Source organism: Euprymna scolopes, chromosome 33, assembly GCF_053919585.1.
Source record: "Euprymna scolopes isolate OS-2025 chromosome 33, ASM5391958v1, whole genome shotgun sequence".
In the NCBI taxonomy this organism is placed as follows: domain Eukaryota; kingdom Metazoa; phylum Mollusca; class Cephalopoda; order Sepiida; family Sepiolidae; genus Euprymna; species Euprymna scolopes.
Window position 1 is genome coordinate 36,360,658 of NC_136514.1, and position 21,466 is coordinate 36,382,123.

The window sequence follows — 21,466 nt, forward strand, 5'->3', positions numbered from 1 at the left end:
ACGTTTTTTTTCCAATTTCTATTGTGACGTTTTTTTTCCAATTTCTATTGTGACGTTTTTTTTCCAATTTCTATTGTGACGTTTTTTTCCAATTTCTATTGTGACGTTTTTTTCCAATTTCTATTGTGACGTTTTTTTCCAATTTCTATTGTGACGTTTTTTTCCAATTTCTATTGTGACTGTTCTTGTATTTTTGTGGTCATTTTAATACCTAACTTTTTATTTATTTTTTTTTTTTACTAATGCAGGAGAAGACGACGTTTACGTTTACAAGATATCGTAAGTATATTCCAAGTCTTTTAGATGTCTTTCGGCATGGGAGATATCATGGTTGATATACATGCGGAGAGGCTGATGGTTCACTGACGATAGATGAAAACTCTTGCATGCATTACGTGCACAAGTTCATTGGTTTAATCTTGTGGTGCCTGTGGACTCAACATACCATGTTCTTGTTCTGTCACATCTATTGCATCAATAATATCCTCAAAGATATGAACGGCCTCCATCCAACTAAAGTTGAAATAGAATAGACTAAACTCTTAATTTTTGGTAGGGAAACTTTTGTTTTTTATGGAAATAGCTCCAGACACGACATGAATTCACTTGATATAAAGAGCTAAAAAAAAATACTTCAAACCAAAAGCTAACGAATAAGTGTTTGATGGCATCTGATATAATAAATAGGAATAAAAGCAGGTTTCTTCATACAGGAATATGATTGGCTGGTGTAAACCATAAATACGGATGGGTATAGCAGCCTAGAAGAGGTATTGAAAGATATGATAGCTTATAGCTTAGGTATATTACCATCTATGATTAACATGGCTGTTAAACTTAAACTGTGTTACATTTCAACCATTCAGACCCACACGTTGTCTGCTACTGTTACAAAGGAACAAGAAATAAAAAATAATTTGACCCAGCATTTTTCTAAGTATTAATGTAAAGAACTTTTCTTGCCTGACACGCAACTTGTCTTGTACTCTACCACGTGCTATCCTTTTTTTTCCTCTCTTCTTCCTGTGACGTCAATGCATGCACACTTGCTTAATTTGCATATGTGCTTTAATGGCAGCTGGTGCTAATATTTTCGCTAGTGAGCTATCCTACGGCTGCTGCTGATTTTCTTACATGCGCCCATTCGATTGATGCCTCCATGCAGTCTAGAAAGGCAAAGAATACCACCTGTAAGGGCAGCTGCAAGTGTAATTGTGTGGCAAGGGTTAAGTAACACCATAGTTTTTTTATTTTTTTATTTAAGTTTTATATTATATAAATTTGAGGTGGGAGGGGGGTGTTCTTTGTATTGTGTAATAGTGTGTGTGGGGGGGGGTAAGTACAATGACATTTATTGAAACATCTGTCTGGCAGCTGGCTTAAATTCATATTCCTTGTTCTGTTTTTATAGCCTATTTTGTTAATTTTTCTTTTAGATTTTGAAAAAGGGAGGTACCTCTCGAAATCATTTAGACATTTTACTATCCCAGCTTTAATAAACCATGTGCTTTTTAAGTCTCTTCGTTTCCACCACCTGACACTGACCATAGCCAGAACTTTTTCATCCTCGTATGTCTATCTTGCTTGGCATGCAATTTGCGTCTCATACTCTGCAATGTGCTGTCCTTTTTTTTTTTTTTTTTTTTTTTTTTTTTTTTTCTTCCTGTGATGTCAGTGCATGCACACTTGCTTAATTTGCATATGTGCTAAGACCGCTGCTGCTCCAATAGTTCACATCTGCTGATTTATGTGAAATATTTTGAAAAATAGATATGAAGATTCATAATCTAAATAAAACTTATTCATGAATTAAAATATCATATTTAAGTGTATTTTACAACTGGGTAACGCTGGGCACCCTGCTAGTATCTATATATCTATAAAAGTGAAATTGCCTCTCTGTGTGTGTATATGTGAAAAAAAAAACAAAAACAAACGTCTAAATAGTCCTGGTAAAATGCTGGATCGGGACAGCTAGTTTATTAAATAAATCAGCAAAACATGTTTTCTTGGGACTGTCTCTCCCTTCATCCTAAAAAAAAAAAAGCTGATTGTTGGCGAATGTGTTTTCTCTGATGGCAATTTCCTGTGTATGTCTTTCTGTTGGTTAATCTTTTCTTTCCTTTTCCATTTTCTGCAACCTGTTGCTTATTCTTTTAGACATATCAGTTTTCACTGAGTACAATCCTGACATTTACACCAAGTGAATTGTTGCCATTTTTTGCTAACCCTAACTCTAACCATTTAATAGAATGCCATCTCAGTTGTTCTCCCTGCACACACGATTCTTGTCTAAGAGTACATATTGTTGTCAAAATTTCTTATTTTAGAATTCATAAGCTTAAAAGCTGCCCTCTGCTCAGATTTTAAGTTGTCATTGACCTCTGTCTTTCTTAGAAGACAATGGATATGTTCTGAAAATCGACTTGGTTATTAGCCAAAGTAAAAGGTTGTGTTCACTCTCTAACAAGATATCTTAGTGTAGGTACAGATGTCGATATTTTTTTTTTTTTTCTGCTCCAATCACTGGCTCATTAAACTGGGTAATGTCAGCTAAACCTACGTTAGTGGTGCTTGGTGTTTTTTTTTTTTTTTTTTTTGTTTTTTGTTTTTTGTTTTTTCCCTTTTCTTTTTTTTTTTGCCTTTTTTTCATTTTTCTTTTCTTTTTGTAAATAAGCCTTGCAAGCAGTCTCCACCCAATTATTTTTTTTTCAATAGTATTTTGATAGTTAAATTGAATTATTATTGTAATGATATGGAACTATTTTCATATGCACAATATTTCTAACCCCTTGGCGTATGAATATAGACAATATAACTCACTTCACGCTTGGACATGTGTTGACTATCACATGCAGTTCTACCCTCGTGTATATCTGTATAAATAAACCATTAGTTATATAACGTTTTTGTCACATTATATAAAAACCAAGCATCATTATTCTGCATGGTGGCAGCGATGGGATTTGTCGATGATGTTGTTTATAGCAAAACAGATGGTGAACACGACAAAATTCGATACAGGCTTATGCAGGTAACCACTATAAATGGTCTTGTATTTAATTCAACTAAATGTGAAATTAAAGCAAAAAGTATCTTTTTTCGGAATGATATACAGTGAAAATGCTGTCAGCCCAAACCCAGAAAAGCTCAAAGACCTACAAAACATGCCTTAAGTTGTAAGAAAAAGTTATTAGCGTTCTTAGGCCTTATTACATATTTGTCACCATTTATTCCTAACCTGGCTGACAAAACACATACAATAAGAGGACTATTAAAAAAACGATGCACCCTTTTTGGGGAAAAAGCATCACAAGAAATGTTCTGAAAATATCAAAACAGTAATCAGTCAAGACTCTACACTAACCTATTTCCACACAGCTGAAATAGCAGTACTACAAGCAGATGCAAGTCTAAAAGGACTTGGAGCGGCATTAATCCAAAACGAAAAACCCATTGCATATGCATCAAAGTCTCTAACAGACACTGAGCAGCGGTATGCATGCATAGAAAGAGAACTTCTTGCGATTGTATTTGGTATCCAAAAATTTTACATACCTTTATGGACGTAAATTTAAAGTACTCACCAAATACAAGCCACTCATCATGATACTACAGAAGCCACTGAACAGAAGTGCACCTCCTAGACTACAACGAATGATGATTAAATTACAGAGATACTAGATGCAAATAGAGTATATACCAGGACAGGAAATGACTAGCTGATACCCTAAGCCGTCTTCGCAGTACTGAAAACACTGATATGATTAACCTGGATGTTTGAGTCGATTTGATAAGAGTCAGGAATGAACGCCTTAATGAGATAAGAAAAGGAACAAAGGCTGATCCAATACTTGATCAACTACAAGAAATTATAACAGAATGGCCAGACTCAATTAAGGAGATATCACCAGCAATACGATCATACTGGCCATACAGAGATGAACTGTCCGTAAATGATGGCATCATCAAGGGGTCATCCCTGAAACCCAGCAGAAAATTATTCTGGACTGGCTGCACTACAACAATTAAGTTATTAAAAAAAACACGTCTTCAAACCAGAGATAGCGTATACTGGAAGCAGATTAATGCTGATATTGAACATGATTAAGGAATGTTTAATAGGCCAGGAAAATCTTTCAGCACAACCAAATAAAACTCTGCAGCCACAGGACCTCCCCAATAGAGCATGGGAAGTTGTTGGGATTGATTTGTTTCACTGTAATGATCGAGAATACCCAATAATTGCTGATTACTACAACAAATTTCCAATTATATGGAAAATGACATGCATAACTACAAGTAATATGGTCATCTCAGCAATGAAGTAGATTTTCTCTGAACATGGTATTCCCACAAGAGTTGTTAGTGATAACGGACTGCAATATTCCAGTGAGGCATTCAAAGAATTTGCTCAACAATGGCAATTTGATCATATAACATCTAAGTACCCAAAATTAAAGGTTTTATTGAACGACAAATTCAAATAGTCAAAAGAACATTAACTAAGGCAAAGCAAGCAGGAAGAGATCCTAACTTATCAGTGCTATGCTTACAACACTAATCAACCACAAACTTCCAAGCCCAACCAAACTTTTAAACAACCGCATCATGAAATCAAACGTAATTGCAAAAGTTCCAAACCTAAGATTTCCCAACTCTGACCATATCCCTGAACAACTAGAACATAGACGGAACATGCAGAAAATGTATCCTGACAAAGCAGCTCATGATTTACCAGCACTTGTCCCTGGACAATATGTACGAATACTGAATAACCAAACTGGAAATGGAAACCCACCACAGTTCTGAGTAAATGTGCAGAACCAAGATCATACATTCTTCGTCTACCAGACGGATCTCCAAAAAGACGAAACAGACGGATCTCCAAAAAGACGAAACGGTCCAAATAAGAGCAGATAGAAAATCCATCTCCAAACAGGTTCACTTCAATGATCGCATCAACTCCTCACAAACTGGATTCAATAACACAAACAACATCTAACACCAAATAACCCAAAAGAATCCACGCACAACACGAGATGTAGCCGTATAATACATAGGTCAAAAAGATTTATACAACAAATGTACTAGTATCTGGATAATTTTCTTTTTCTATCTGGTAAGGGAAATGTAGTGATATCATGGAACTATTTTCATATGCGCATTATCTTTAAACACTTGGTGTATGAATATAGACGATATAACTCACTTCATGCTTGGACATTGGTTGATTAACACGTACACTTCTACCCTCACGTATAAATAAACCATTAGTTATATAACAATATTTGTCACATTATATACCAAGCATCATTATTCTACAATTATTGTATTCATTTTAAAAAAAATATTTTTGCATACTGTTATCCTTCTCTTCATAATTGTCATTTCACCACGTTTCAGCCAACTCATCCTCTGGCCTTCATGGCATGTGGTGCAGTGGGTAGAGGTGTTGAGTCTCTATGGTTCCAAGTGAGCATTGTCTGAAGAAAGCAGTTTCGATCCTACCCAAAGCCGGCCAGAGAATTAGCTGACCAAAAAACGTGGTGAGACAACAACTATGGAAGGCAGTAATTACTGGGGATACGTTTTCAAGACTCAGCATTCCTATCCCGTTGCAGTTACTCACCTAAAAAAAGCCAGAGGATAAGTTGGTCAAAACGTGAAACAACTATAAAGATGAGGATAATAGTCTGCAAGCAAAAAATAAATACATAAATTATGAAGATCAACTCCAAGGATTCTGAAAGATAAAAATAAAATATTGAATTACAGTAGAACGCCCCAGGATACTGTGGCCCTAGGATACGGGTTTTTCAGGTTATAATGTGGAATGTTTTTTCTGGACCCTGGTTACGGTATTTGCCCTGCTTTACGATGTTACTTATGTTATTTGATTATATACATGTGTATTATATACTGTACTGTATTTTATTAATTTTTAATGCCGTATACAGAGGTTCTACTGCATTATTGATCTATTTTGTCATGAAATTATTAATTGAACCAAATTGTTATGAAACTTAGCAATTTTTTATACAATGTTTTAATATCTATTTATAAAATTGTTGGATGTAAACAGATTCCAAAACTTTTAAAGCCAATTTAATTACCTTCTGAGTAAATGCTTTGTTGCCATCTTATTGAAGCCGTTTCAAAAACAGACATGGCCAAGCCAATGCGGATTTTGACGAGGTTGAGAATATACTGACTAGATTTACCGTAACCAGGGTCCAGAAAGAACATAACCTTTATCCCCAAGTGGACTCCTTGTAAAAAAAAAAAAAAAAAAAAAAAAATTCACTTTTCAAAAGAATACTTTAGCAGCGTCGGAGCTACCAGAAAACGACTATTGTCTTCTTCATTGACTTTGTCACTGCATTTGACTCTGTTGGCCGTGGAGCCCTTTGGAAAGTCAAGTATGCCAATGGCATGCCCTCAAAACTGCTCAACCTAATGAGTCTATTATCTCTCCACCCGCACTAAAGTTTGCGTATGTAGTCATGCTTCTTTGACGTTCACTCTTCCATCTGACAAGGATGTGTTTTCTTCAATTACACTATCGACTGGATCACATTGAACATCCTGGCTGACTTTCATGTGTAACAGTAAGTCGTGTTCTACAAATATCGGATCTTGACGAGGTTGATGATATTGAAATATTGGATAAAAGCTTCACTAACATTCAATCGGCCATTGACAAGATGCAATCTTATGCTTCAAAGATCGGCATAAAGATAAACGGCAATAAGACAAATTTACTGACAGCAGGTCTCCTTCCAAATGAATAACTGCCTGTTGTCCTCAACACGGAACCTCTTGAACAGCTTGAGTGGTTCAAATATTTTGCTGCCATCATCACTGCAACAGGCCAAGGAGAAAGACATCCACAACTGCATCAGCAATGCTCATACTGCCTTCGATCAGATTTGAAAATAAAAAGAAAGCTAAACACCGAAGTCAGAATCTACCAGGCTAAAATATATATATATATATATATATAAATAAAAGCGAAAATGTGTGTGTGTTCACTTTTTGTGTATGTCTACAAAAGGCTTTTTTGGCCGTGATTCTCGGTTGGTTCGCTTCTTAAAACTTTTTATATGCTGTCTAAATAATATCTACGACTAAGGAACTCTGGTCGCAGCTATCTTTAATTTACCCGACTTTTACAAGGTATTTTCGTGATATTTTTTGATCGCCGCGTAGTGAGGAAAACAGAAACTGGCTTCCAGTGCAAAACTAGGTCAAACATCACACGACTTAACGTTCTCGCACCTGTTAATTTCGCTTTATAAATGTTAACTTAACACGCTTATCAATTCATCTATTCCTGTGGTCGAGATGGTTAGGTCGCAGGGTTTTTTTTCCATTTCCTTTCCACCACCGTGTCGAAGGTTCGGGGGTTCAAACCTACCTTTCTACTAAAACTTTTCTTTTACACCTCCAAACACCTGGACAACTTTTTTTTTTTTTTTAAACAGGGTTGTTTTGATCTACCCCCCCCCACACACACACACCTCCAAACACCCGGGCAACCCCGGGTACCCCCCAGTTAGCCTAATATATAAAAGGCAAAATGGGCGCGTGCGTTTTTGTGTGTATGTCTACAAAAGGCATTTTGGATGGGTTCTCATGTCTGTTAAATTCCGCAAGTAGTTTCTGCATACTTCCCAGATCGTAATATCTTGCATTCGCAAATCGACATCCTTTCTTCCCATTTTTGTTTTTTTTTAGTTAAACCAAATTCCCACTGTAGCGTCGTCTCAGGTGTTTTTTTTTTTCATATAAAATGAAACTATTTGATGCTTAACCTAAGTTAATTGGTCCTTAGTCAAGCCCTTTATATTGAGACAATTACTGTTTATTTGGATACTGCCAAAGTGCCCCTTTTTTCGGGGGGAGCTGGTCCCCCCCCCCACATTGAAAACGACCTTGTGTCTAATTTGCTTTCATGTGGAAGCAAATAAATAGCAATCATTGTACGTTCGATTAACTATGCTAAAATTTGGCACACAACTTCTGCTTGCATGATGGCGACATCGGCTAACGTGTTACGTTTTTTCATCTTCCTTTGCGTTACGGAATCAAACCTGCCTATCTATTACCACCTTTTTTTTTTTTTTTTTTTTTTTTTTTTAACATCTCTCTCCAACTTGTTGTTTACCCCCCCACCCCCCACCCTCTGGGCTGCTTTTTATTCTCACCATTACTACATCACCGCAGCACACCTGGGTACCCCTGCTAGTCTATTATATAAAGGCAATATGTGGTTTTTTTTTGGTTTTTTTTTTTTACAAGGAGGTCATCACTTATCAAGGCCCGGAAGCCACTCAGGGATAAGGGTTATTGCATGTACAGTACGTTTTACATTAGTATTGAGATTTCATAAAGTGTCTACTTAAGGGGGCGGTTCATCAGGAATTTGTTTACGTTGGATTTGAAGACATCCAAGTTGTAGTTAGGTGGGAAACAGGCAGACGGAACAGAGTTCCACTGGTGTGCTGTTCTAAGAAAGAAGCTTTGTTCATGAAATCTACGTTTTGATTTAGGCACAGATAGTGGGGAAAATGTTTGACAGTGGCTTCAGCTAGATGGGTGTTTCTCGTAAAAGACTGGCGAGGGGGGGACCAGAGATTGGAGCTCAGACGAGCACTTGCCATAGAAATAACGGTAAAACAAATAAAGGCTCGCAACGTCTCTTCTGTGGGAGAGAGGTTGCAGAGAAGAGAAAAGGGCATCCCCCACTAAGCCACGGAGTCTATTTTGTACTCTGTCAAGGCAGGATAGGCGAATTTTAGCAGCTCCTGCCCAGATGTGGCAGCAGTATTCCATCCTTGGACGTACTTGGCTTTTATATAGATAGAGAATAGCATCATTAGTGAGATATCTTCTGGAGCGGTAGAAGGAACCCACCATCTTTCCAGTGACCCTGGCAACAGACGATGTACGTGTTCCATTTCATATCAGGAGTAAAGGTCAAGCCCAGAAGCTTGTCAAAACATTGAGCTTCTCCTAGGCGAGAGGCATCCATTACAATTGATGCCAGATGGGGATCAGAGCGTTGATGGTGTAAAGATAGGAGCTTGGTTTTAGATGTATTAAAGGTAACCAGCCACGTCTTCCCCCACTGAACTACACGCTTGAGATCAGAGGAGAGAGAATCAGATGAACTTTGTCATTTACAGCCTTTGATGTATTGCCGTAGATTGTCGTGTCATCAGCATAGATGTCAACGAATGATTTAAGTATGTGTTTAGGTAGATCATTGATGTAGATCAGGAAGAGAATTGGGCCCAGGATGGACCCCTGAGAGACTCTAGCATTAATACTGCAGGTCTCTGATTTTTGTCCATCGACCACTACTCTTATGAGCCTATTAGAGAGAAATGATTTAATGATTGAGAAAACATTTCCAGTTATACCGTAGCTGGAAATCTTGTGAAGTAGGCCTTTATGCCATACCTTGTCGAAGGCCTTTGATATGTCAAGTGCAATTGCCCTAGAAAGGTAGCCTTTGTCTAGAGATTTGCTAATCCTATGAGATATAACCATTAGCACATCTGTGGTAGATCTTGCAGAACGGAAACCATATTGCGTGTCACTAAGGAGGTTATTTCTGTTGAGGTAGTTGACTATTTCTCTATTTAGTATGGATTCCAGCAACTTACTCATAACACACAGGAAACTTATTGGTCTGTACTGAGAGGGAGAAGACTTATCACCTGAATTCTTAAATACAGGGCATACTGATGAGGTTTTCCAGGGTGTTGGAAAACACTTCTCCTTAAGGCAATGCTTAAACAGTTTTGTAAGTATGGGAGCAAGTTCAGGTTGAAGCTTTTTTAACACTATAATTGGGATGCCGCCAGAGCCAGTTGCTTTACTGGAATCAAGAATCTTGATTAGCTTGGCGTGTGCTTGTATGTCTTGCAAAAACTTCCGACAGATACGTCTGAATGTGACAAAACCAGTATCGTTCTTTCGGACAACAAATATAAAAAATTGGCCACAAACATTAATTCCTTCACCCTCAACTCAGCCGTTTTTCACAAGGAGGGGTCGCTTTTTTCATTGACATTTTTTTGCAAGTCATTGTCTCCTTTTGATTGACAAGCCTTAATTCCAATGCTCGCGCCTTCCAGTTTCACGATGGACGCATCAGCTAAGACATTAGGCATTTTTCACCTTTTCCTCTTTCGCATTACGGGTTCAAGCCTGCTTACTTACTATCTTTTTTTTTTTTTAACCACCTCTCTCCACCCGGGCTGCCTATCGGGGTTCCTTACTACACCACCTCTACACACCTAGGCCCCGCTAGTCTATTATATAAAGGGCAAATGTCTTTTTGTTTGTGTACTTGTGTGTGTGTCCACTAAAAACTTGACACATGTGACCAACACTGACAAAATTGGTATCGTTTTAAAGCTCAGTCTCTCGGCTATAAATATCCAAAAATTGGCTAAAAACATCTTTTTTTTTTTTTTTTTTTTTTTTTTTTTTTTTTTTTTTTTTCACCGTCAACTGGGCCGTTTTCACCGACATTTTTGAAAAGTCATCATACGCCTGGAATGACTAGCCTTGTTTCCAAACCTGCCAACGTCGTTTATCACAGTGGGTGTGGGGGCTAATCGGTCAGTTTTTTTTTTTTTTTTTTTTTTTGTGCTCACGTGGGTACTCGCTATTTTTCAATTGTTTTTCTTTAAATTTAAAAAGCAACGTTTTTTTTTTTTTTTTTTTTTTTTTTTTTTTTTAGGGGCTCATTACCCTTACCATAAAACCTCTCCACACCCTGGCAATGCCAGGTACCCATGCTATCTTTTATTTAATTTTTTGGCATGCAAATTTTTTAAAGTTTTAACACCGTTCACTTATTTTTTATTTTGCATCATGTTCGCTTTTTTTTGTTTTTTTTCATCATGTTCGCTGTTTATTTTCTGTTTTTCTGATTTTTAAGAAGTTTTAACATTGTTCGCTTATTCTTTATTTTGCATCACGTTCGTTTTTTTTTTTATGTTTAAACAAGGTTATTACATTTGCTTATTCTTTATGTTGTATTTTGTTTTGATTTAACCCCCCCCCCTCAACACACCTCATCACACACGGGCAATGCCAGGTAACCCCGCTAGTATTATTATAAATCTGAAATGTTGCTTTCATTTGTGTGTGTTCGTATATCTGCTAAAAACTTTCATTAGCCATATCAGACCAGGTCAGAACTGGTACCATCTGAAAAGGCGATCCCTCACACATAATATCTGAAAATTAGAAAAAAAAGATTAATTCTGTGGTAATCAAATGGACCATTTCTTGCAAGGAGGGGTCGCTTTTGCGTCCAGATTTTCACAAGTCATGTATGCCTAGCAAACTGAATGTTTAAAAGCATTATTTTGAAGGGGCATGATGTCCGAAGTCGTTTGTCAATAACTTTTTTCCTTTTTCCCCTCTTTCATGCTGTAGATTCGAGCCTGCCTACCCCAGCTATTTTTTTTTTTTTTGGTGCACGGACACTCGCTGCTAATTTGATTGAAAGAAAAGTTGATTAATTTATTTTGTAGTGGGGTTCTAGTGCACGAGCTGCCAAAATATCTGGAGAAGTTGTCACCTACTTCTTCCGTTCTTTTCTGGGGGGTTGCTCAATATCCTTAGTATAATAGCTCTGTCCAAACCGAATCATGTCCACAAGGGAAACATTGAGTATCTATGCTAGTAATTAATAAAAAGAAATTGAAACTGTCATGGTTGATATGTAAGAAAAATCTCATAAGTTGATTTCTTCCTCACCTGCCTTACAAAAACAGCTAATTCTTTTTAAATTTTTGTATTTTTTTTTTTTTTTTTTTTACGTCTATGTACTTTTTTTTTTTTTTACGTCTATGTACTTTTTTTTTATGTCTATGTACTTTTTTTTATGTCTATGTACTTTTTTTTACGTCTTTGTACTTTTTTTTTACGTCTTTGTACTTTTTTTTTACGTCTTTGTACTTTTTTTTTTACGTCTTTATACTTTTTTTTACGTCTTTATACTTTTTTTTACGTCTTTGTACTTTTTTTTACGTCTTTGTACTTTTTTTTTACGTCTTTGTACTTTTTTTTTACGTCTTTGTACTTTTTTTTACGTCTTTGTACTTTTTTTTACGTCTTTGTACTTTTTTTTACGTCTTTGTACTTTTTTTTACGTCTTTGTACTTTTTTTTCACGTCTTTGTACTTTTTTTTTACGTCTTTGTACTTTTTTTTTACGTCTTTGTACTTTTTTTTTACGTCTTTGTACTTTTTTTTTACGTCTTTGTACTTTTTTTTTACGTCTTTGTACTTTTTTTTTACGTCTTTGTACTTTTTTTTTTACGTCTTTGTACTTTTTTTTTTACGTCTTTGTACTTTTTTTTTTACGTCTTTGTACTTTTTTTTTTACGTCTTTGTACTTTTTTTTACGTCTTTGTACTTTTTTTTTTACGTCTTTGTACTTTTTTTTTACGTCTTTGTACTTTTTTTTTACGTCTTTGTACTTTTTTTTTTACGTCTTTGTACTTTTTTTTTTACGTCTTTGTACTTTTTTTTTTACGTCTTTGTACTTTTTTTTTTACGTCTTTGTACTTTTTTTTTTACGTCTTTGTACTTTTTTTTTTACGTCTTTGTACTTTTTTTTTTACGTCTTTGTACTTTTTTTTTTACGTCTTTGTACTTTTTTTTTTACGTCTTTGTACTTTTTTTTTTACGTCTTTGTACTTTTTTTTTTACGTCTTTGTACTTTTTTTTTTACGTCTTTGTACTTTTTTTTTTACGTCTTTGTACTTTTTTTTTTACGTCTTTGTACTTTTTTTTCTTTTTTTACGTCTTTGTACTTTTTTTTAGGTCTTTGTACTTTTTTTTTCTTTTTTACGTCTTTGTACTTTTTTTTTCTTTTTTACGTCTTTGTACTTTTTTTTTCTTTTTTACGTCTTTGTACTTTTTTTTTTTTCTTTTTTACGTCTTTGTACTTTTTTTTTTTTCTTTTTTACGTCTTTGTACTTTTTTTTTCTTTTTTACGTCTTTGTACTTTTTTTTTCTTTTTTACGTCTTTGTACTTTTTTTTTCTTTTTTACGTCTTTGTACTTTTTTTTTCTTTTTTACGTCTTTGTACTTTTTTTTTTCTTTTTTACGTCTTTGTACTTTTTTTTCTTTTTTAGGTCTTTGTACTTTTTTTTTTCTTTTTTAGGTCTTTGTACTTTTTTTTTTCTTTTTTAGGTCTTTGTACTTTTTTTTTCTTTTTTAGGTCTTTGTACTTTTTTTTTTCTTTTTTAGGTCTTTGTACTTTTTTTTTTTCTTTTTTAGGTCTTTGTACTTTTTTTTTTCTTTTTTACGTCTTTGTACTTTTTTTTTTTTACGTCTTTGTACTTTTGTTTTTCTTTTTTACGTCTTTGTACTTTTTTTTTCTTTTTTACGTCTTTGTACTTTTTTTTTCTTTTTTACGTCTTTGTACTTTTTTTTTTCTTTTTTACGTCTTTGTACTTTTTTTTTTCTTTATGTCTTTGTACTTTTTTTTTTCTTTTTTACGTCTTTGTACTTTTTTTTTTCTTTTTTACGTCTTTGTACTTTTTATTTTTTTACGTCTGTGCATTTTTTTTTAGCATTTTTGGCTTTCTTTGTGCATTTGTGCTTTTTTTTATATAGATATTTTATGCATCTTTTTGTCATTCATATTATTTCTTATTGCAGCCTTTTCCTCTGCACTCTGACCCTGGCCATATCCGTTGGTGCTGTACTCCTTCTGCCAATCTCTATAATAAGCAATGAAGTTCTTCATCTCTACCCTCACAGTTATTATGTAAAATGGCTCAACAGTTCTTTAATTCACGGTAAGCAGTTTGTTACAATACGTTTTGATTAACTATAGGTTACATATTAATTAGCAATATGTCTTCAAATTTAATTGTGTGTGTATATATATATATATATATATGTATATGAAACGATAAATTTGTCACCCTAACGAAAACAACCCTACAGATTTATTTTAAAACTTTCATTAAAAAATCAATTCAGATACCTTGATTATGTAATAAAGCTGACATCTATTCAATGTAGCTGCATTCAGCCTCAATCACTGCCTCTATATGGGTCCGGAACTGGGAGCATGCCTTTTCCACAAGTGCCGGCTGGAGCTCTGCAAATACTTGGCAGATGGTGTCGATCAGGCTGGCTTTGATGTTGTGGGCTGTCATATTGGTGATGTTCTCTACATATGACCAAACAAAGTAGTCTGACGGGTTCAGGTCAGGGAGAGAAGGATACAAAGTTGTGGCACTCCTTCGGAAGCGAAGCCTGGGTCTCTTTGGACTTGTGGGCTGTCCCCAAGTCCTGCTGCCACATGCAGGGCCTGCCGGCAGCCACATCCAAGGTTGTGGGAGGTCATGTTGTTGTTCTCGACGTATGACCAAATGATGTAGCCAGAGTTCTGCTGTCACATCCATGGTTTTCCAGCTGCCACCTGATTGCACCATGAGATCACCACACTCTTCAACACGTCCAGGTACACTTAAGTGTTGAATTTCAAGCTGACTTTGAAGATGTGTTGTGGCTCTCACTTTAAACTACACGAAAGACCATAACCATGGCCAGAAAGTTTGTTTTCATCTCCCTGGGCCCATCACTGTTCTTTGTGACAGTCCAGTGATGCATTTTGAGGGTGCTGGCAATGGTCCTGTTCTCATAGAGTATGAGTTATATAGCGGAACATCTATTTCACTCTTTGAATATTGTCACTTTCAGACATGATAGAAGGCTCCTATCACTCTTGGGATTTGTACACAATTGGCCAACTAGTTGATGGTCTGCAACAAAAGAATAAAACTTTTTTATCAAATGGAAATGGAAGCATGTCATCTTTTCTAGGGCGGCAATTTTATCGTTTCACCCTGTATATATATTATATATATTAGTGCTGGGGCGATTAATCAGAATCATTAATTGTAAGAATCATGCATTTTGGGGGGTATCTGAATCGCATCGTTAAAAAATACCTTAGATTTACAATTCTTTCATTACGATTCTCTTATATTTTTAAGTTGAACTGTTTGTTTGAAGTGAGATTAATGCTCTCAAAAATTTATGATAAAAACGTCAGAACTTTTCGTAACATTTAATATGATGTACAAGAATCTTAACTACTTTAAGAGTCATCTTTATTTATCTTAATGAGTTCCGAAATTTCTTTGAATTTTTTTTTCTTTCTTTAATTCTTTGAATTAAAAACATTTTTTTTTTTACTTTTAGCTTAACTTGCTTTTACATTTCACCATTTCGTTTTTTAGTAATAAATGCTTCTCTACATCAAAAACCGACCTTGTGTCTAACTCTGGCCTCGTGGGGAGGCAAGTAAATAGGAAGTAGTATGGCGGCTGGAAAAGATTTTTCGACCACCATAAAATCATTACAATACATTTCAACCCTGAATAATCTCTGCCATGCGCACTTGTTGTTCTAAGTTAACTAGCCACTACTTGTGTTTCAAACTTAAAAAAAAAAAAAGAAGAAAAAAGCGCTTTAAAATAGTAAAAACACTAAAGCTTTTTCCGTTTTGGAAGGAAGGTTTCGGGCGCCCCTATTATCCCAAAGAACCAGCTATGTAAACACTTTGCAATATTTTTCAATAATTATTTAAAAAAAAATTTTACAATCAATTTTTATTTAAAATTAAGAAATTATTTTCTAAAATATTTTGTATATATATGTTTACATTTTGTTTTTAAGTAAAATTAAGAATTTTAAAAATATTATTTATATTCATCTTCATTCAAAAGGGTTACTTTTCGGTAGCTTCACTGGTTGCTAACCTAAATTTTCTAAATGCCAGAACAAGGCTTGTCTGTGGGACCTACTTATCTAAGCTTCACCTATTTTTGTTATGATTTTTTTTTGTTTTTTTTTTGGGGGGGGGGCGGAGTTTATATAATTGTTAACAGGAAAATTAGCAAAAGTCAAAATGGAATCCGTGCTATTTTTAAATATTATTTTCAAGTTTAAAGTTTTACGATACCCTTTTCTTATTGTTTTTGTATTATTTTTATTTATTTATTTCTTGTGGGATTTAACAAACAAAATGAAAGCAAAACAAAAAAAAAATTTGGTGCTTATGCACTTATGTTACCGTTATTTTTTTATTTATTTTTTTTATTTATTTATTTATTTTTATTTATTTTTTTTTTTATGGTTTAAGTGCCATGGGACATGGTTGCCATCATTCGGAATTTCAAAGAATTATGGTAGAAAATACAAGAGTATTGCAGAGTGAGAGAAATGTAAATAGGCTAAGAATACTCGAGGCGTTGTACATTAAAACAAAGAAGCCTCAGATAAATATTAATTATGAGTGCAGCCGAAACGTTTTGAAATGTTTAGGATAAATTTTGAATGTGTGTGTGTATATAAATATATTTAATATATATATATATATATATATATATATATATAAAGAAAAAGTCCGCCCACCTAACTTGTAACAAGCTACCATGTGACTATGAGAAAATGTATATATATGTAATTTAAAAAACAATTTCTATATTTATTTTTACAATATGTCTGAGTATGATAGAAGCACTTCTGTCGAAAGCGCTCGCGATTATGGATCCAACTTATACAATTTCGAGAAGAACACAAAAAGGACTGATCGGAGAAGATAAAAAGGAAAATTGTAAAACAGAATAACTCCGTGCTATTCAATATTTGTCTAAATGAGAAGATGCTGCCTAAATATACACTATATATATATATATATATATACACGTTAATCTTAATATCGCTTAAAAAAAAAAAAATAAATAAATAAAAAAACTATATATATATATATATATAGTTTTTGATTTTTTAAGCGATATTAAGATTAACGTCTCCGCCCTGGAGAACCAGTGTTTTTCTTAGAAAGTCGCCCATTTTTTATTTGAACGTATTTATTTATTATTTTTAAAAACAGTAATCTACGGACACATGTGTTTCGGAATCCTACTCCTCTTCAGCGTAGCTTGACTGTTGTTGGGATTCGAACCCCGGATGTTATGTATTATTTCAGTCCTGCGCCCTAACCATGATGCCATAGACAATTTATGATTTAGCTTTTATCGTTTATCTGTTTACGTAGTTGTCGATTTTTTAAACGATATTAAGGTTAACGTCTCCACCTCGGAGAACCGGTGTATACATGTATTGTTTTTAAAGTATAATTATCCACTAATACATATTTTGTCTACAACTCCTCAAAGTGGTTGAATATATGTATATATAAATAAGCACTGAATTTTTTGTTGAAACTTGAAAGTATAAGCATACGAATGTCTTCAGAAGTTTTTTAAATAACCTTCATAAAAAAAGAGTACATTGTTGTTTTAATTAATTTGACTTTGCTTGTTTTATAAAAAAAAAAAAATTTCCATTCAGTAATAAATTTTGGAAGATTGTCAGTAAAAAATAAAACAATCGCCAAATGATGAGCATTTTATTATTTCTAGTCAAGACTTGAAAGAAAAAAAAAAATCACTCGCAAATGTCAGTTTCATTTGCCATGTACTAGTTAGCTCTTATTTCATCATTCTGGTTTTATTTTTATTATAAAACTAGCAGGCCGCCCAGTGTTGTTCGGTCGTAAAATATGCATAAATATTAAGTATTAATACAGAAATTGAAACCTGTGCATGCGAGTATTTTTTTTTTTTCCTAAAACTTTCACTTATAAGTAAAAATAAGAAAAAATACTCAAGCAGATATCTAAATCAAAACCTAAAGACAGTGAGTCATGTACGATAACCATTAGACCAGCGTGACACAATCTTGAAAAGGTGTTTTCAAACCTACTTATTCTTAACATAAATAATCTGTAATGTGAACTATTCACGCGTGAGCATTTGTTAGACAGTTAATTACCGGATTTTTATCTGTTTGCTATCACAAACCAATTTTTCAATTTTGACCCCTTAGCAGCCCTTTTTTTTTTTTTTTTTTTATGAAAACATGTTAACAATTTTCCACATGTCTGAATGAATATCCTATATACCAAATTTCAAGGCTGTAGATCAAAAATCTGTTGAGTATATAGGTTGAGATGTGTCCTCACACACATTCTTTTAGATTTTTATAGATGGATAGATTTAATGAGTGTTTTCCTAGGGATTGGAATGGGTTAGAAGACGGTTTACGTGTAAAATGCCTTTCATGATGCAAAAATTTCAAGATATGAAAATCAAGCTAGAACCAATGAATTTTGTATCTTGGGGTTCCACTGTATATAAACAGCAACACTTCCATCTTAGTCCGAACATCTGAAAGAAAAAAAAATCCTATTCCAGATACGCACCACTTTCCTATTACATTGCTTTCTGGTTCTATCCATGTTTCTTCCAGACATGATACTTTCTCCTCATCCATCTTTCTCTTTCTCCTCCAGACACCTTATCACTTCCTGTTGCTGGATACCCATGCCCCTCTACCTGTCCTCATAGGAATACTAATGCGCAATATATGTTGCAGAATGTCACAGTCCCAATTGGTTTGACTGCTTGTTTTCCAGGCTATAATATATCAAGTGATGGCCGATGTACTTTTCTCCTGTGATAAAGAGATAGTAATCGGTGCTTAAAATGACTGGATTTCTTTATTTTTTAATTAGATGTGTGGGACAGGAAGAAGTATAAGAATGCATGTGTATACACACACACACACACACACACGATGTGTTCTCAGGCAGTTATGTGCGTAAATGAATCCTCACAACCTGAATAACAATTTTGTTTTGCTGCTGAAACTTCTGACTGCATTTTTAACACTGTTTTCTTTTTAGTTACTCTAGTATGATTCTGGCATTTTAATTAACTAGAAGTCCCCTCCAGCAATGAATAAAGCAGTATGCTGTGTACTCCTACTCCTAGCTCTAAACCCCAGATTACCATTTTTATTTTTTTAAATTTCTATAGTTTTCAAGATGAAGAATATAAAAGTACCCGTTTTGTCAAAACTGTAACCTCACACTTTCCTTTGTAAATAAATGGTGGTGGGGTTATCTCCCTTGGTTACATCTTATGAATTAAGACCTGTTTTAATGAATTAAGACTTATCTAAGACTTATCGTATTAGCATCTTATCCAATATTCTTGGAAACCATATTGGATTTTTCTAACAGTTTCCATGCATCAGTCAGTTGCTGTAATTATTTAATGCTACCTTTTTTTCTTTTGTCTTTTTTCTTTCTTTTTTTTTTTTTTTTTTTTGTAGGAAACATGGTTTTAAATAAGTTATTTGAGAAATACTGAAACCCATTCCACTGTAAATAATTGATACGCTTCAACTAGTACATTACAGGTTTTATAATAATGCTAGACTTTTTACTACTTTATTTCATTTTCTGCAAACCTGATTTCTGATCGCCATTTTTAACGCTTCGCCTGCCAGACAACCATTTAAAAGCAAGTTCTAAATACAGTCAATATCATTTTAATCCCTCTGCTTTTATGCTTATTCAAAACTTATTTTGTTTTAAAAACTCCTAAATACTCCTAACCTACTCAATAAGTAGCAAAATCCCACATTGTAGAGCTTTGTAGATACTGAAGGATATCTTTTTTTTACTCTAATAACTTTTTTCCTCAGACCACTTGTATGACTTCTCTCCCTCTTCCCGTTTCCCTGACCATTTATAAATTTAAATGTTATGTGAACAAACATCTTGCTAATAAACTCTTTAATCAGATTGATTTCTTTATACTTCAATGGGAATATGTCATATTTGGGGGCAAATAAGTTTTAAAAGAAAGGGGGGGGGGTCAACAGCTCTGCATGCCACTTAGAAGACAAATCAGAAATCATCTTTCAACCAAGAGCAACAAAAAGAAATTCTATTCTCTTCTCCTTACATCAGAACGTTGTCAGTCTATTATAAAACGCTTTCAACATTACTTCCTTGCATGAAACTAGCTATTGAATTACCACATCACTTAGATTTAAGGTATTTGCTCAAGCATCATCTTTCTAAAAGACAAAATCGATAGAATTTGTTCAAGGTTATTGAAGGTGTTTTGTCTTTGAGCCTGGAACTAGAATGTTTTTATAAAACAAAATTCTTTGTAAAATTTGGAAATTAAAAAAAAAAAATAAAGCAATGTTATATAATTTTTTTATTTTTTTATTAAATGATTAAAATTATTTTGTTTAGTTTGTTTTTGTTTTTTTTTTTTGTTTTTTTCTGAGACTTATTGTACCTATTTGCAATGCCTCCCCACAGGACAGAATTAGACACCAGGGTCGTTTTTTTAACGTGGAGAAAAGGAACAAAAATTAAAAATTGTCTCAGTCGTGAAGGATTTCTCCTCTACTGACGGAACATGAAATTGAAGTGCAGCATCTGAAGAACAGATACTACACTTTGAGGTATTTATTTGCTCCCCCACTGAGCAAATTAGGCACAAGGCCGATTTTTAAAGTGAGGAGTGAAGGGGAAATGGGGACCAACTCTCCGGGGAGTAGGGGAGCTGGATAGTGACAATTGGTATGAAGGGTTGCCCCTACATTGACCAAGGTCTTATATGTGGGGTGGCCCCCACATATGGTCTTTGCTTGCAGTATCTGCCGGAACAGATACTACACTTTGATCCTGGCCAAAAGGCCAAGAACGTTAAGTATTGTAAAACAACTTATTCATAGAACAAGACTTAGTGTTTTTTTCTTTTTTTTTTTTCCTCTTCTCTTCATTTTTTGGTGGTATTAATACCGAAAAATAAAATTTAATCATTTAATAAAAAATTGTAACATTTGTTTTTATGAATTTTAAAATTAAACTTACATAATGTTTTCGAAGATGTGATCAAGATTCTTTATTCAAAATTTTATATTTCTCAAAGTATTGCAGTTATTGATGTTTCGGAATATTTTGAAAATAACTAATAACACTAGAACCATAAACTTGGTATAATTTCCATACTACATTGGTACCACTGCCAATGAGGTTATGTATTCGGTCTAGTTTATAACTCTGTGTTTGCCTCATATCCACATTGCTTGACCACTTGTCACCAGGCTTAGTCAAAATATCAGTCAAGGTCAAACTTAGAATTGATTTATTCTTAGAATATCCAGGTCAAGGTCATTTATGATTCATGAGTCTCTTAACTGTCTGGAGTCGTGGGGGCGCTGTATTGTTGAATGTTGCACCAGTTGCCTCCATCTTTGTCGATCATGGGCAAGAATCCGTGTCATGACAAAACTTCCTTGCATCCACTCCTTAATGTTATTTGTTCGTTTATTTATTTATTTTTTTTCTCTGCTTGCCCCTTTTTCTGTCCATCGTACACTATCCTCTGGAGAATTGTCTCCACTAGACCTGTCACTCGTCACATGTCCATACGATCAAATTTTTATTTTTAACAATAGTTAGCAGTTCTTTAAAATGTTTTGACTGCAAGATAGCAGTTGTTCACACTGCTTCATTTGTGATATGATCCATG

The 21,466-nt window shown here is 34.2% G+C and overlaps 1 protein-coding gene across 2 annotated transcripts in view; it reads left to right on the forward strand.

Annotated features, from left to right (window-relative positions):
• LOC145258192 (limb region 1 protein homolog) overlaps positions 1-21,466 on the forward strand; it is a 170,501-nt gene that overhangs the window by 91,633 nt on the left and 57,402 nt on the right. For both annotated transcript variants that reach the window (XM_080116083.1, XM_080116084.1), the window contains exons 3-4: positions 249-279; positions 13,701-13,840. In XM_080116083.1, coding sequence (XP_079972209.1) covers positions 249-279; positions 13,701-13,840 — 171 coding nt within the window. The remainder of the gene's footprint in view (positions 1-248; positions 280-13,700; positions 13,841-21,466) is intronic.